This window comes from Cavia porcellus, unplaced genomic scaffold (assembly GCF_034190915.1).
Source record: "Cavia porcellus strain 051 isolate PalLab524CR breed Dunkin Hartley unplaced genomic scaffold, mCavPor4.1 scaffold_18, whole genome shotgun sequence".
NCBI classification, from domain to species: Eukaryota; Metazoa; Chordata; class Mammalia; order Rodentia; family Caviidae; genus Cavia; species Cavia porcellus.
The window spans coordinates 38,167,017-38,180,289 of record NW_026947501.1 but is presented as its reverse complement, the minus strand read 5'-3'; the positions used below and the strand labels follow the sequence as shown (position 1 = coordinate 38,180,289).

Below are 13,273 nucleotides of genomic sequence, written 5' to 3'. Positions count from 1 at the left end.
AGAATCCAGAGGTTAAAGGGATCATCTGCCTAGAGAAACAAGCCCAGGAAGAGCCCGAGAGCTGGCTTCTGGATTTGGGTGGGCATGGTAGGCAGTCTGGTACCTGCTCCTGACCCCCACTCCGACTTGCCATCTCCAGGCTGAGGACCCTGCTGCAGCTGAAGTGGCAGCGCTCACTGTGTGACCCAGGCGAGGCTGTGGGTCTACTGGCTGCCCAGAGCATCGGGGAGCCCTCCACACAGATGACCCTGAACACCTTCCACTTTGCAGGCAGAGGCGAGATGAATGTCACTCTGGGCATTCCCAGGTAGGGGCTTCGAGGGGTCATGACGGGAGGGGTGACCTGCTGTACCCTCCCGTGGGCAAGGAGCTATGAATGAGGAGAATTGTCCTGTGACTGAGCAAGACAGGGTCTCATCAGAGTGGGCAGGCAACAGGGTTGGAATTTCAAGAGCTGACTGATTTCTGTGACCAGAGCATTCCTCAGGTCTTGCAGGACCTCCATTTATCCCTCTGCTGAGCCTGCATCAAAGGTACCTAGAATGGTTGTGAGACTCCACCCAGGAACATTGCCAACAAGCCCCACACAGGGCCATTTGGTTGCCCGGCTCCTGACCATGACCTCTGTGGCCCTGACCCATTCAGTCTGTAGTCCTGTCCCTTTCAAGCAGATGGACTGCAGGTAGCTTCCTGAACTTCTCGACCGCAGGGTGCCTGCCTGTTGAATGCAGGAGGCCAGACCCTCAGGCAGGTGGTTGGGAGGGCCAATGCGTAGTTGGATGAGGCTTCTCTGTATCTCATTCGGTAAACACCTACTGTGTGCAATGCCTAGAAATCAGCCACTGCCCTGCATTAGGGAGAGGGTACTTCAGGGCAGTGTGTGTGGCAGAGTCCCTCACTGTCTCAAGGGGCCAGAGCCAGGACTCTGATCCAGCATATTTCCCTGCAAGACCAAAGGACCCTCTCATGTCTCAGAGAGCTGACACCTTTAGAAGAGGCTTTGTGCAGACAGGGATTCTGCTTGCCTCATAATCTGACATGCCTTTGTCTTGGGGCAGGTTGAGGGAGATTCTCATGGTGGCCAGTGCCAACATCAAGACACCTATGATGAGTGTGCCTGTGTTCAACACCAGGAGGGCCCTGAAGAGAGTGAAGACCCTGAAGAAGCAGCTCACTAGAGTGTGCCTGGGAGAGGTAACTTGCACCCAAGCTGCATGCTTTGGGGAGGGTGAACCCGTAGCCTCCCATTGGTGCAGAGCAGCTTCGCTCACTGCTCAGATCTTCTCAGGCTCCCATAGGGAAGGAGAAGCTGTCTTTGCCCCATACTGAGCAAGGATGGATTTAAAGATAATCATCCTTTTGTGCCTAAAATTTGCAGTGAGCTCTTCCTGGATTAGTTTACCAGCTCCACAGAAGCCCACTCCTCCCAAGCTCTGGCCAATCTGGTGGAGGTTTCCAGCTATTGGACCCTTCCCCCAAGGAGTCCTGCCAGCAGAGCACACAGGAATTTCTTTGGAGTTTGGGGCCCATCTGCTGTCTCCTAAACCCTTGATTTCCCATAACCCACTTGTGCCGTTTCCTGGGACTTGGACAAACCAAGTTTTCCTCATCTGTCTGATTCTAGGTGTTGCAGAAAATTGATGTTGAGGAGTCCTTCTCTATGGGGGAAAAGCAGAACAAATTCCGGGTGTACCAGCTGCAGTTTCACTTCCTGCCACATGCATATTACCAGCAGGAGAAGTGTCTAAGACCCGAAGACATCCTGCACTTCATGGAAACAAGGTCAGGATGTGGGCCGTGTTTGTCATTAACCCTGACTCACACAGCACGCTGCTGGTCACAGGGCTCCTGTGTTTGCTCAGTGAGCCTTACAGGGGAAACTTTTTGGAAAACAGCAGGCCCTGACCCCTAATCTGAAAACCTCACCACTAGTCATTTGTGAGTGTGACCTTGCAGGCCAGACATCACACCCTGAACCATTTCTTTTTGGTTGATGGTTCAAAATGACTGCATCACAGGTTTGCAGTATTCAGATGTGAAAACAGGAGTAAGAGAAAGAGCCCCACCACTGTGGAGCCTCTCTGAGTCAGACCAGCTCGGATGTTAATATGTGACAGGATGTGATTCTGGGCAGCAGCACACGGTTTAAAGTCTGCTAATAAGCGGCAGAGAGCTGATGACATGCTGCTTCTCAAGCTCGCTTCTGAGACTAGGGTACCAGCTCCTCTTTGGGATTTTTGTCTGGTGAGGAAAATGAACTTCTTTTTTCTCTCAAGTCAAGTTACTGTTGTGTATTTGGAAAGTGTAGGCCATAGTGCTGCACAGGATCAGGAAGATGGGCTCCAGAACAAGTCAGAAGGAGCCAACAAAGTACTTTCAGCTCCCCCGCTGTAGAGCCCTGAGGTAGAGGAACCTGTGACCCAGCTCCTGCACGCTCCAGAGTATGGAACCTGTCACTCTGCAGGAGCGTGGGCCAGGGCAGCCAGATGTTCTGATTTTTTGTTTTTTAATTCCATTGGTTATCTGGCCATATGCTTTTGCTTTTATTTAAAAAGAAAAAAGTCTTGTAACATAAATGCCAGCAACCTACTCTATTTTTAAAAGCCTGGTAAGCAAAATTGATCCCATCTGTTGGTGGGATTCACCTCAGGCCACTCAGCACTGCCTCTGATCTAAACCAGCTCCCAGGTCTCCCCAGAGCTGCTGCATGTGGAGAACCAAGACAGTGCGGAGGAGGAAGCTCCCCTGCCCACACTCATCCCACAAGAGTCAGCCACTGAGGCAGGCGGGGCCAGGAGAGGGTGACTCCTGCCTTCTGCCTCCCTGAAAATGAGGCCTGGCTGCAGGGCAGCCCTCTGCAGGTGGAGGTAGGATGATAGAGGAACCTAGGTCTGAACTCAGCCTTTTTTACGCGGATCACTTGTCAGGCAGTATCCTGCCCCAGGAGACACAGGTGCTGGGCAAGGTTGCTAGCCACGCCTTGGGGAGCACCTTCCGGAAATGTTCATTCCATCCCGAGGTCTTCCATGCACTCTGGGTTGCTGGGCAGAGTGACAGGAGAGCAGTGTGTGCTTCAGCCTGCCAGCTTGTTAATTAAGAGAGGAGCATGACTCCAGGTATGGCAGATGTTCATGGGGGCCCAGCATCCCTCCCCTGAGAAGTGGGAATTAGGATCACTGGCCTCTGGAGAACAGCGGAGAGGGGTGGAGTCTGTGGTCTGCTCCATGTCTCTGCACCTGAAGTCTTCCAAGCAGGTAGGTCTGCACGAGGCCTGCCCGGGCCATGTTCAGGGCTCTCTGCTGACATACCCCATGGAATTGAAAACAGTAAATCACTTTTTAAAACTTCCTGATCGGTGAAAGCCCTGGCTTGTTCCCAGCAGTGAAGTACTTCTCAACCTCCTAGTTTGGATTTCCTTTTGCTCATGAGCAGCTGCAGTCAGCAAGGCCATATCAGGCACTTGGGTGGAGTTGACTCCAGCAGAAGGGCTCTGAGGTTTCCGGCAAAGATAAAAGAAGGAGCAGGCTCTGAACAGGGCTGAGATTAGAGTCCCAGTGTGGGCCCGGAAGTGGTACATCCATATTAAGGCCTCTGCGTATCCACAGGAAGTGGAAGTGGGCAGGGTGTGCTTTTAGAAGAGCCCTCTCCTCCCCACAGCACTTGGTCCTCCTTCCTCTCCTTCTCTCATTTCTGCCTGTTTTCTCCACCACCCTCTTCTCTCTCTCTCCTCCCTTCATTCCCTGTTGTGGGATCATAAGAATTTTTTGACATAAAGTGGAGCAAAACAGAAAAGAAACAGCTGCATCTGGGTGGCGATGCGTAAGCACTAAAGCTGCCTTGCTGTCTGTATGAACCCTTGTTGCTGAGTATTTGCACTAACATGAAAGATGGACGGGAAATGAAGACGAGCACTGCTCTGGGAGCTGGGGGGCTGTAAGTCCTGGCCTCCTGTCCTGATCATGAGCTGACCCAGCTGGCCATCCCTGCAGTTTGAGTGTCAGTGACTCTTCACTGCACCTAGCAGGTGGTGGAGCTGTTAACAGGTACTTTTGGAAATAAGCAAGAGTCAAGTTCCCTGGTTGTAATTACTTATGTAATTACTTACTGTGGCTGAGGAGGAGGAGGATGAAGAGGTTCCTCTGTCCTCCTCCCCAGTGGCTGCGTGCCCCAGTGGCTGCCTTTCATTTGCACTCTGACAGCAGCACCCTCAGAGAGCAGTCCTTGTGGCCTGGCACATCACTTCCCTTGCTTTTGGCAGAATCCCAGAAAAGCAATTGGCCACACCTCTCAGGAAACACTGGTGTGTCGTCACACGTTTGCTGCACACCAACCAGTGTTTGTTCTGCTCCCTCATTGCCCCCGCACTGTGTTCGCCTGTGCTGGTCACTAGAGAGGCAGGCAGAGGCAGTGCATGTTAGTGCAAATACTCCTGGGAGATCAGGGAGGGCTTCTTGGAGTTGCGTCTTCATTTGGACCCAGCCTTGAAGGATAGGTACAGATTTAGGCTGTGGTTGGGAGCTGGGGGTGCAGCAGGAAAGACAGCTGCAGCGGAGGCCTGAGGGTGACAGCAGATGGGCAGTTAGGGTGACACCAGTTGTGAGTGCTGGGGAAGAGCCTTAGCTATCACACTGCCACACACTGGTCCAGCTGAGGGTGTCTGACAAGCTGGGGCAGTGGTTGGCAGAGGGGACCCCCCCTCGTTTCACTCCGTGTGTCCTCTGCATGGTGGCCTTGTGTGCGAGGAGAGCAGCCCTGTGTCACACAGGTCCAGGCTGCCACAGAAGCTCCCTGCCCCTCTCCAGTGAGACCCAGCCTTCTCTCCTCCTCCTGTCCCCATCCTCAGCACCACACTAGATTAGTGGGTGAGGAGCCTTCTTTCTGCCAAGAGCGAAGCTTCAGCAAAACCATGTACCTCTTTCAGAAGTCACCCAAAACACCAGAAGGAGTTGTTTTCAGTGAACAGAACAGTAAACATTTAGCCCAGCTACCTTTCAGGTGAAGGCTCAGCTCGTTGGGGGCCCCCAGGGGTAACACACCAGCCTAGGATGGGTGTGCAAGGCCCCAGGCTTTTGTAGCTGAGGCAGTCCAGGTCGGTCAGCTCTTCCAGCCCGATGAAGAAGTAGCCAGAGGTCGTCAGAGCGGCGCAGTGTGGGGTAGCCCTGACTCAGGAAGAGGAGCGGGAGTCAGGAAAGCCTCTCTGCTTGGGTTCTTCCCAGCTGGTTTGGGTCTAACCCATCAACATGACTTATTGCCACAAAGTAACTTGTCGCTGACCTTTGAAATTCTGATGAGCTTTTCTGAACTCTTCATTCTCTGCCCCAAGTGAGGGACTTCCTAGACCAAGAGGAAGGATTCTCTGGCCCAAGCAGCTCGACTTTCTGGACATGCTGTGAGTGGCAGGCAGAGTACTTCTCCCCATCCTGTTTGGGTGATAACAGTGCCACCAATAGCTGTCATGGTCATGCACATGCCCTGCCAACCCTTGGCAAAGGTATCAAACACAGGGTCATGTCTGATTGTTAAGATTATTCCACATTAATACCACATTGCATAAGCAAGCAATTTATAGAAAGGAAGCTACATAGGCTCAGAGACACACAGTGCAGAAGTGTGGTATCAAACCAGGCATTCATGCTCAGAGAGGAGAGGGGAACACGTGGACAGGAGAGACTGGCCTCTGTCTCATGCGTTGGTCTCCTGTGGCACTCCCTTAGCACCCTGCCCCACCACAGGTAAAGGGTGAGCCAAGCCAGTACTGACCCCAGGGCATGACCTTCTCGCTTCAGGTTCTTTAAACTTCTGATGGAATCCATCAGGAAGAAGCAGAGTAAAGCATCAGCCCTCCGAAGCGTGAACACTCGGAGAGCTACACAGCGAGATCTCGATGATGCTGGAGAATCGCGGAGGACCCGGGTAAGCGAGGCCCCTGGGCCACTTGGGGCTGCATAGGGACAGTCCCAAGGCTGGGAGGGAGGAGGGGTCCCGTAGCCTTCCTTCTGGGGAAGGCTCTGTGACTGTTCTCAGCACTCTGCAGGCTCCTTCCTGGTAGTGTGCATCTCCTCAAGGGTTGTGGGCTGACTGGGGAGGCCTCAGGTACCATGGTCTGCCTGGCCGTGGATCAGGGCCTGGGGATGTCCATCCATCCCCTCAAGGACCTCCCTAAAGGAAAGTTTCATCCTGAAGATGGGCTTTCAGTAATGGTGTACAGTGAGCCTTGAAGATTCTTTTTCTGACTTCATTTGGCTTCTCCAGACCAGATGAACCAAGGCCCACCAAAGAATTGGCAGGGACCAGAGAGACATTTTGTAATAAAGAAGGCAAGCCATGGTGACAAAAAGGGATGGAAAAGGATTGTCTTGATGGAATATTTAAAAACATCTAGAACAGTATTTTGCACCATCTTTTAAGGACTCAAAAAGTCCTAGCACTTTTCTTTTTCCAAATGAAAGACTTTACAGGTGGTGCATATAAAGTCTGAAGGAAAGAAGGCCTGGAATCCAGCGCCAGCAGTGCTGTGGGCTTGAGGAGTAGATGCACTGGTGGGTCTGTGCATAGACACATGGCTTTGTGGAGCGCTGAGTATTGGAACTAATCGTGTCCCTCGTCCTCAACCCGCAGGGAGAGCAGGAAGGCGATGAGGAAGATGAGGAGAACATCGTGGATGCCGAAGCTGACGAGGGGGATGCCGATGCCTCTGACACAAAATGCAAGGCGAAGCAAGAGGAAGAGGTGAGGGGGCTGGCTGAGGCAAAGGGTCTGTGGTCGTGTCCCTCCTCTGGCACAAAGGCCATGCCTCAGTGTCTGCTGGGAGCCCACAAGACCCTGGGGGCCGGCTCAGACGTGGCCTTCGTAGGGTGTTTGTTCTGGACACAAGTGCAGGTCGTTGTAGGGCCCTGAGCAGCAGTCTGCACTCCATTTCCTACCAGGTGGACTACGAGAGTGAAGAAGAGGAGGAGAAGGAGGAAGAGGAAGATGATGATGCACAGGAAGATGGGAACATCCATCCTGAAGATGCCAACCAGGTCCAAGAACCAGATGAGGAGGAGGGCTCGGGCCCCGAGGAGGACTTACCCCAGAAACCTCCCTGCCGCCGCCGGGAGCCCCAGGGAGCCGAGGCTGTGGAGCGCCGAGTCCAGGTTGTGCGTGAGGCCCACTCGTTCATTGAGGACTACCAGTATGACACCGAGGAGGGCCTGTGGTGCCAGGTCAGTGCAGTGCACAGCTGGGCCCGGGGCAGCCATGCTAGGTCAGTGTGTGGGCTGTGACAGTGCAGAACCTGGTGACGGCTGGGCTCTCTGCTCCACAGCACAGCCCCACAAGTGTCCCTTTGAAGCCCCTAGTGAGCCAGGGCCCTCTGGTTACTCAGGAATGGGATGAGTCTCATTTGCCAGGCCCTGCAGTGTCTCCTTACTCAGTCCTCAGCATGCTGGCATTGTCTGTTAACTCACCTCACTGCCAGCAAACAGGAACCTGAAAGCTCCCACACATGGCCCTGGGCCTTCATGGTTCCCTTCAGGGCTGGCTGCATAGAAGCCTCGGGATCTCACGGGCTCACCTTTCATCTCCTCCCTGGGCCTAAGTCAGTGGTTCCCACGTGGTGGTGTGACCAAGAGGACTCACGGACGCAGCGTGCGCTGTGCTCGTCATTTGAAGGACAGTAGGGTAAGGTTGAGTGAGCAGCAGTGCCCGCATCGTCACTGATGTCTGTGCAGTGCAGCTCTGCTGTTCCCACCTTGAATGTGAGTGAGTGGGGATCAGCAAAGCCACCCAGCGTTCAGGCCCCTGGCAGCTCACACAGCAGGCTCTGCTCACTAGCCAGCATGTCACCAAGCGGCTTTTAGGGCACCCAGGAGCCTGGCACCTCCAACCCCCCAACTCTCACTCCTCTTGTAGGTGACGCTGAAGCTCCCTCTGATGAAAATTAACTTTGACATGAGTTCCCTCGTCGTGTCCTTGGCCCACAGCGCTGTCGTCTACACGACCAAGGGCATCACTCGGTGCCTGCTGAATGAGACCACCAACAGTAAGAACGAGAAGGAGCTCGTGCTGAACACAGAAGGAATCAACCTCCCAGAGCTGTTCAAGTATTCCGAGGTGCGTGTGCACATTACGTCCCCCAGACCAAATGCACGGGTCCCCTCCTGCCTCCTGGACTCTCAAGGTGGACATGGGACTCTTCTTGGACTTGTGGTGCCAAAACCTAGTGAACTTTAACCCGGTTTCCAGATTTTTAATACAATTTTTTTCTTTAAAATTAAGACCTTCCCAAGGTCAGTCATAAGAAGTATGTTTATTGCTGGCCTAGATCTGCTCACTTTATCCAGTAAAGGGGTCCCTGCCTAACCCAGCATGCCCCACACAGTACTGGCCAAGGCCTCACTCTCCTGTCCCTCATCCTTGCGAAGTTGCTCTCAGCCTTGGACACGGGGGTCCCCTAACAGGATAGTAAGGAACTTGGGCCCCGCCCCTTTTTCCCTTAGTCCCCCACCATCAGCTGTTCTTCTGTGCCTCCTGTGAATCGCTCCCGTCTCCCCAGGGAGTGCTCTGGATTGTACAAGTGCATGGGGTTTGTTTTTGCACAGACCAGGCAGGTAGGCCATCTGCTTCTGTGGAACGTCCCAGTCACAATGCAGAGCCACCGAGGGCCACTCTAGGATGGCTCATGTAACCACCTCCGGTGAGGCCTGACAGACGCCTGTGGCCTGTCCTTGGCTGTGTGTCCTGAAGAGAGATTTGGGGCATCCCTGCTGAGGGCCGTCCTAGTGAACAGCTCTCTGTGTGTAGAGTTTTCTTCTTATGAGTCTGAGTCATCCCTGGACTCTGGTCACAGCAGTAAGAGGCCTGGCACCTGGCCAGGCCAGTGTGTCGGTACCCTCCCTCAAATTCGTGCTGGCCACCTCCATAGTTTATCGTCAGCTGCGCTCAGTTATCAGGCACATGGAGAGATTGTGGTGGGGGTGGAGGGTGCAGACAGAGGGAGCAGGAGGCTGGACACCAAGTTTCTCTTCCTCTCCCAGGTGCTGGACCTGCGCCGACTCTATTCCAATGACATCCACGCCATGGCCAGCACATACGGCATCGAGGCCGCTCTGCGGGTGATCGAGAAGGAGATCAAGGATGTGTTCGCCGTGTACGGTAAGAGGGACGCCCAGAATAGACTCCGCTTGGCTCTGTGCCGAGGTGGAGCTGCAATGTGGGTGTGACCACTGAGTCTGAGAGGGAAGGTGAGGAGACAGGCGGCAGCTCCATCAGTGAGCCACTCAGTGCTTTCTCGGCAGCTGGTGTGTTTGGGAAGCTCCCAGAAGTTCAGGGACTCGGCCCATCTTGCCTGCAGGATTCCAGTTCCCCAGGGAAAACAGGACAGATGGCTCATCACTTTAGACACTGTGGGGTGGGCATGGAAAGCAGGATGCAGGGCCAGGGTGGTCCCAGACCAGGCACAGAAGTGACACCAGTGAGGGGGGAGCTCCAGGGTGTGAGCTGGAGGCAGCCAGATTTGTGTCTGGTGACGCTTCCCAGCTGTCCCCTTCATCACTGCTTAAACCTTCCCAATGTTACCACTCCTATGACAGGCATTGCAGTGGATCCTCGCCATCTGTCCCTGGTTGCCGATTATATGTGCTTTGAGGGTGTTTACAAGCCACTGAATCGCTTTGGGATCAAGTCAAGCTCCTCTCCTCTGCAGCAGATGACGTTTGAGACCAGCTTCCAGTTTCTGAAGCAGGCCACCATGATGGGTCAGTGTGGGGCTTGCCTCTCCTGACTCCTCCTGAGCCATGGGCACCTTTCTGCAGTGCCTTGCATTCATAGGAGAGCTTAGCGTGGTGGGCCTGGGGTGGGGCAACAGATGAGAAGCTGCCTGTGACACTGCCTGTGCCTTTGAAAGAAGGGAGGGCCTCCCCTCTTTTTTTTTTTTTTGAGACAGGGTCTTGCTCTGTAGTTCATGCTGGCCTTGAACTCACTACGTAGTCCAGGCTGGCTTTGGACTCACAGCAGTCCTCCTGCCTCAGCCTCCCAGGTGCTGGGATTACACACATGTGTCACCATGCCTAGCCCCGCCCTTTTCAAAGGTGGGAGCAGCACTGCAGCGTGGTCTGTCAGCCACGGGGACTCAGGACTGAGCCTCAGGGCCTCGCGCACCTCAGCATTGAGCATGGCCCATCCCCCATCCCCTCGTAGCACTCTCAGCTTTCCCTACAAACCCCTGACGTAGACTCTCGTGTCTCTCACAGGATCCCACGATGAGCTGAAGTCCCCTTCAGCCTGCCTCATGGTCGGGAAGGTCGTCAAGGGCGGAACAGGACTGTTTGAGCTCAAGCAGCCCCTGAGATAGCAGCTGGTCTGCCCAGCCTGGAGGACCTGGGTGCAGGTGTGGCCATCACAGGAGAGAGCCAGAAGGTCAGACTGCACAGGGCCTCGGAGTGACAGTTCAGAGCACAGCAGCGACCTCAGGCTCCAAAAGGCACCTGGTCTTCGGCCAAAGTGGAAAGTGGCAGTGTTGCTCTTCCGTGGCTCATTTCAGGATGGCAACAGTGCTCTCTGAGTCCCTCCAAGGCTGCTGGGGCACTGCACAGTCCTGGAGAAGCTCTGGGCCATTTCCTGGAGGACCAAGGACACATGGACTTGGGTTCTGCTGTGGGGACCCACGGCGCCTCCAGTGTATGGAAGAGAGGTCCTGTTGGCATGAGTGCCAGTGACGGCACGCAGGATTCCTGGGGTCTCCAGTGAGTGGAAACAATCTGCCACCCCTGACCTGCTCTTCAGCTACACCTCGGGGCCGAGTAGCTGGAGTCCCCAGCCCAGGGCTTCTTCCATGGGCCAGGGGCGGGGCGCACAGTCCACCAGCCCAGCTTCATACCTGCACTGCGGCAGGGCCAGGAGGCCACACTCGGTCTCTCCAGAGCCCCAGCAGCTCACCTCACGCAGAAATCCCCACAGGGCCACTGGGTCATGCTGTCTGGCTTCCCTGGTTCTGCTCTCAGATCTTTCAAGGCCTGAGGTATCCATGCAGGCCCTGCCGTGTCCAGGGTCATCCAGGCCTCTCCACGCCCAACACAGCACCAGGTGCCCCGGTTTGAAGAGAAGAGGCAGAGAGGCCTTCTATAGAGGCTTTGTGGAAGCAGAGGCTGTTTCTATTTTGGTCTGATGTTATTCCAACTCAGGCGGAGTAATAAACATCACTGGAACTAGCTGTTGGGAGGCAGGGGAAACCCTGACTTGTGTTTTTTAGTTTTTCCTCTGGTTTGTGGGTTTCTGCATTTAGAGTTGAAAACCCAAAACTGGGATTTTCTTGACACAGTTAGACCTCAGTCCCTCTTTTCACTTCCATCTGAGACTGGGCCCCCTCACCACTCCCAGCCGCAGCCCACACCCCTGTCTGTCCCACCAGTGTTCCCTTCCAGCCATGGCCCTGTGGATAGAAGCCAGCGGGAAGGAGCTGTGCTGCGGTGGGTGGGGGGGCTGCAGTACCCTCAAGTGGGGTCGGAGTTAGAAGGAGGCTTCCTGGGGGGGACCACGCTGCCCACTCCAGACATGGGCAGGACCAGCCTGCGCTCCCCATACCTGCACAGGACAGGATCTGCCAGGCTGCCACTTTCGGGCACGGGGAATACAGAAGCTTCCAAGGGAGGAAAGGCCGGTCCCTGTGGAGCGCTGTGGTATAGAGGCCCAGCCTGCCGGGGTCAGTATTCGTTCTTTGGTGATTTCCACTCATGCTACAAGTGTGCAGGAACCCTCCAACGAAACCATAAGGTACCCGGATGCATCAGGTACCCCAGATGCTAGTGGGTCCATAGTTCCGTGGGCCAGCCCCACCCAGGCATGGAGGGCACAAAGATGGAAGAGCAGCCCCAAGCACTGGCAGGGCTCCGGACCCCCACGTGAGCCCTCGCCACCCATCCACACAGCTCCTTTTACACTTTTTCATCCCCCACGGTGGATGAGTAGAAAACAGCACATCCAGCTGTGACAGGGTTCCTCTGAAGGTGTTCTTGAGTTTTGGAAAGAGCCACAAGTAAGCCAGTGCCAACTTTGATGAAGAAAATAGAATAGTTGCAAAATCTCTGGTTTTTTTATTTATTCGTCTATTTTTTTGGCAGTACTGACTCAAGGTTCGGGCCAGAGTCTCCCACATGATAGGCTACTGCAAATAAAATGGTGTGAACAAGGCATGGTGGCACACACCTGTAATCCAGCACTCGGGAGGCCGAGGCAGGACTGCGGTGAGTGTAAGGCCAGCCTGAGCTGCATGCTACATAGTGTGACCCTGTCTTTTAAAAAAAGCTATGAAGAAAGACCGCTTTGGGGTGTGTACCTAGAAGAGGAATTCTTGGGTCCTAAGGCAATGCCTCCTAAAGTTTTCCTGAGAAACCTAGTATCTTTCCCACAGCAGCTTCACTGTGTATACATTCCCCCTGGGTCCCAGTTTCTCCACACCCCTGTGACTTTCCACTTGCATGTTCCTGTTTTAAGTAGCACCAATGCTGGTAGGGAGCAGGTAGTTTCCCCCTTTGGGTGTGGTGGTACACTCAAACGGGGGACCCCTAGGTGGTTCGCATCTACAGGCCGGCTAAGGTTAGGTACCACTTGTAAAGTGTTTGCTGCTTGCCAGAGTTTTTTGAGCTTATGATTGAAAAGGCTGCTCATTTTTGAAGCTCCAGAGATTAACCGTTAAGGCTGGTTGGGGGAGCAACTCCCCCTGCAGTCTCTCATGGAGCAACCATGCCACAGGCCCATGTGAGATCACAGCTCAGGGAGCACAACACCCCAAGCCTAATATGGTTCTGACCCCTATGCAATTTATACTTCAATTGCATCCACTCGAATAGCTACCGTCAAAATTTCACATATCCTAAACCGTTAACCCCTACTATCCTTTAGCCAGAGTCCGCTTCGATCAGAAGTTCTCATTCTGCATGTTGGAAAAACGTGGGGAGCTTACAGAGACATTTCAGTGCCACATCCCGATATTCTAATTGAATCCCCTTGGGTGTGGCCTAATGTTGAACCATCTCCAGGGGCTCTGGGGTGGCGCAGAGCAGAGAATCACAGGATAAGCCCATCCATTGTGGAAATTCACAGCCACTGTCCTCAGCAAGTGAGGCAGTGGTCCTAGGTTCTACCTTAACCTCATCAGAGCTGGCTCCTGCTCTCAAGGCATGCACAAGAGTGGGAGGCAGGGAGAAGCCACCTGGTGCCCCCCAGCTGTCTGCAGGGCTTTATGGTGCGCTTCAGTGGAGCCACCACCAGCTCTAGGGGCTCAGGAAGCTGGCGA

General features: G+C 54.2%; 1 protein-coding gene across 2 annotated transcripts in view; it reads left to right on the top strand.

Annotated features, from left to right (window-relative positions):
- Polr1a (RNA polymerase I subunit A) overlaps positions 1-11,191 on the top strand; it is a 71,846-nt gene extending 60,655 nt beyond the window's left edge. For both annotated transcript variants that reach the window (XM_013151514.3, XM_063229666.1), the window contains exons 25-34: positions 140-307; positions 1,059-1,194; positions 1,625-1,782; positions 5,787-5,913; positions 6,619-6,729; positions 6,927-7,205; positions 7,894-8,094; positions 9,018-9,135; positions 9,573-9,737; positions 10,233-11,191. In XM_013151514.3, the coding sequence (XP_013006968.2) occupies positions 140-307; positions 1,059-1,194; positions 1,625-1,782; positions 5,787-5,913; positions 6,619-6,729; positions 6,927-7,205; positions 7,894-8,094; positions 9,018-9,135; positions 9,573-9,737; positions 10,233-10,333 (1,564 nt within the window). In that variant the 3' untranslated portion in view covers positions 10,334-11,191. The remainder of the gene's footprint in view (positions 1-139; positions 308-1,058; positions 1,195-1,624; positions 1,783-5,786; positions 5,914-6,618; positions 6,730-6,926; positions 7,206-7,893; positions 8,095-9,017; positions 9,136-9,572; positions 9,738-10,232) is intronic.
- Positions 11,192-13,273: the final 2,082 nt, after the last annotated feature.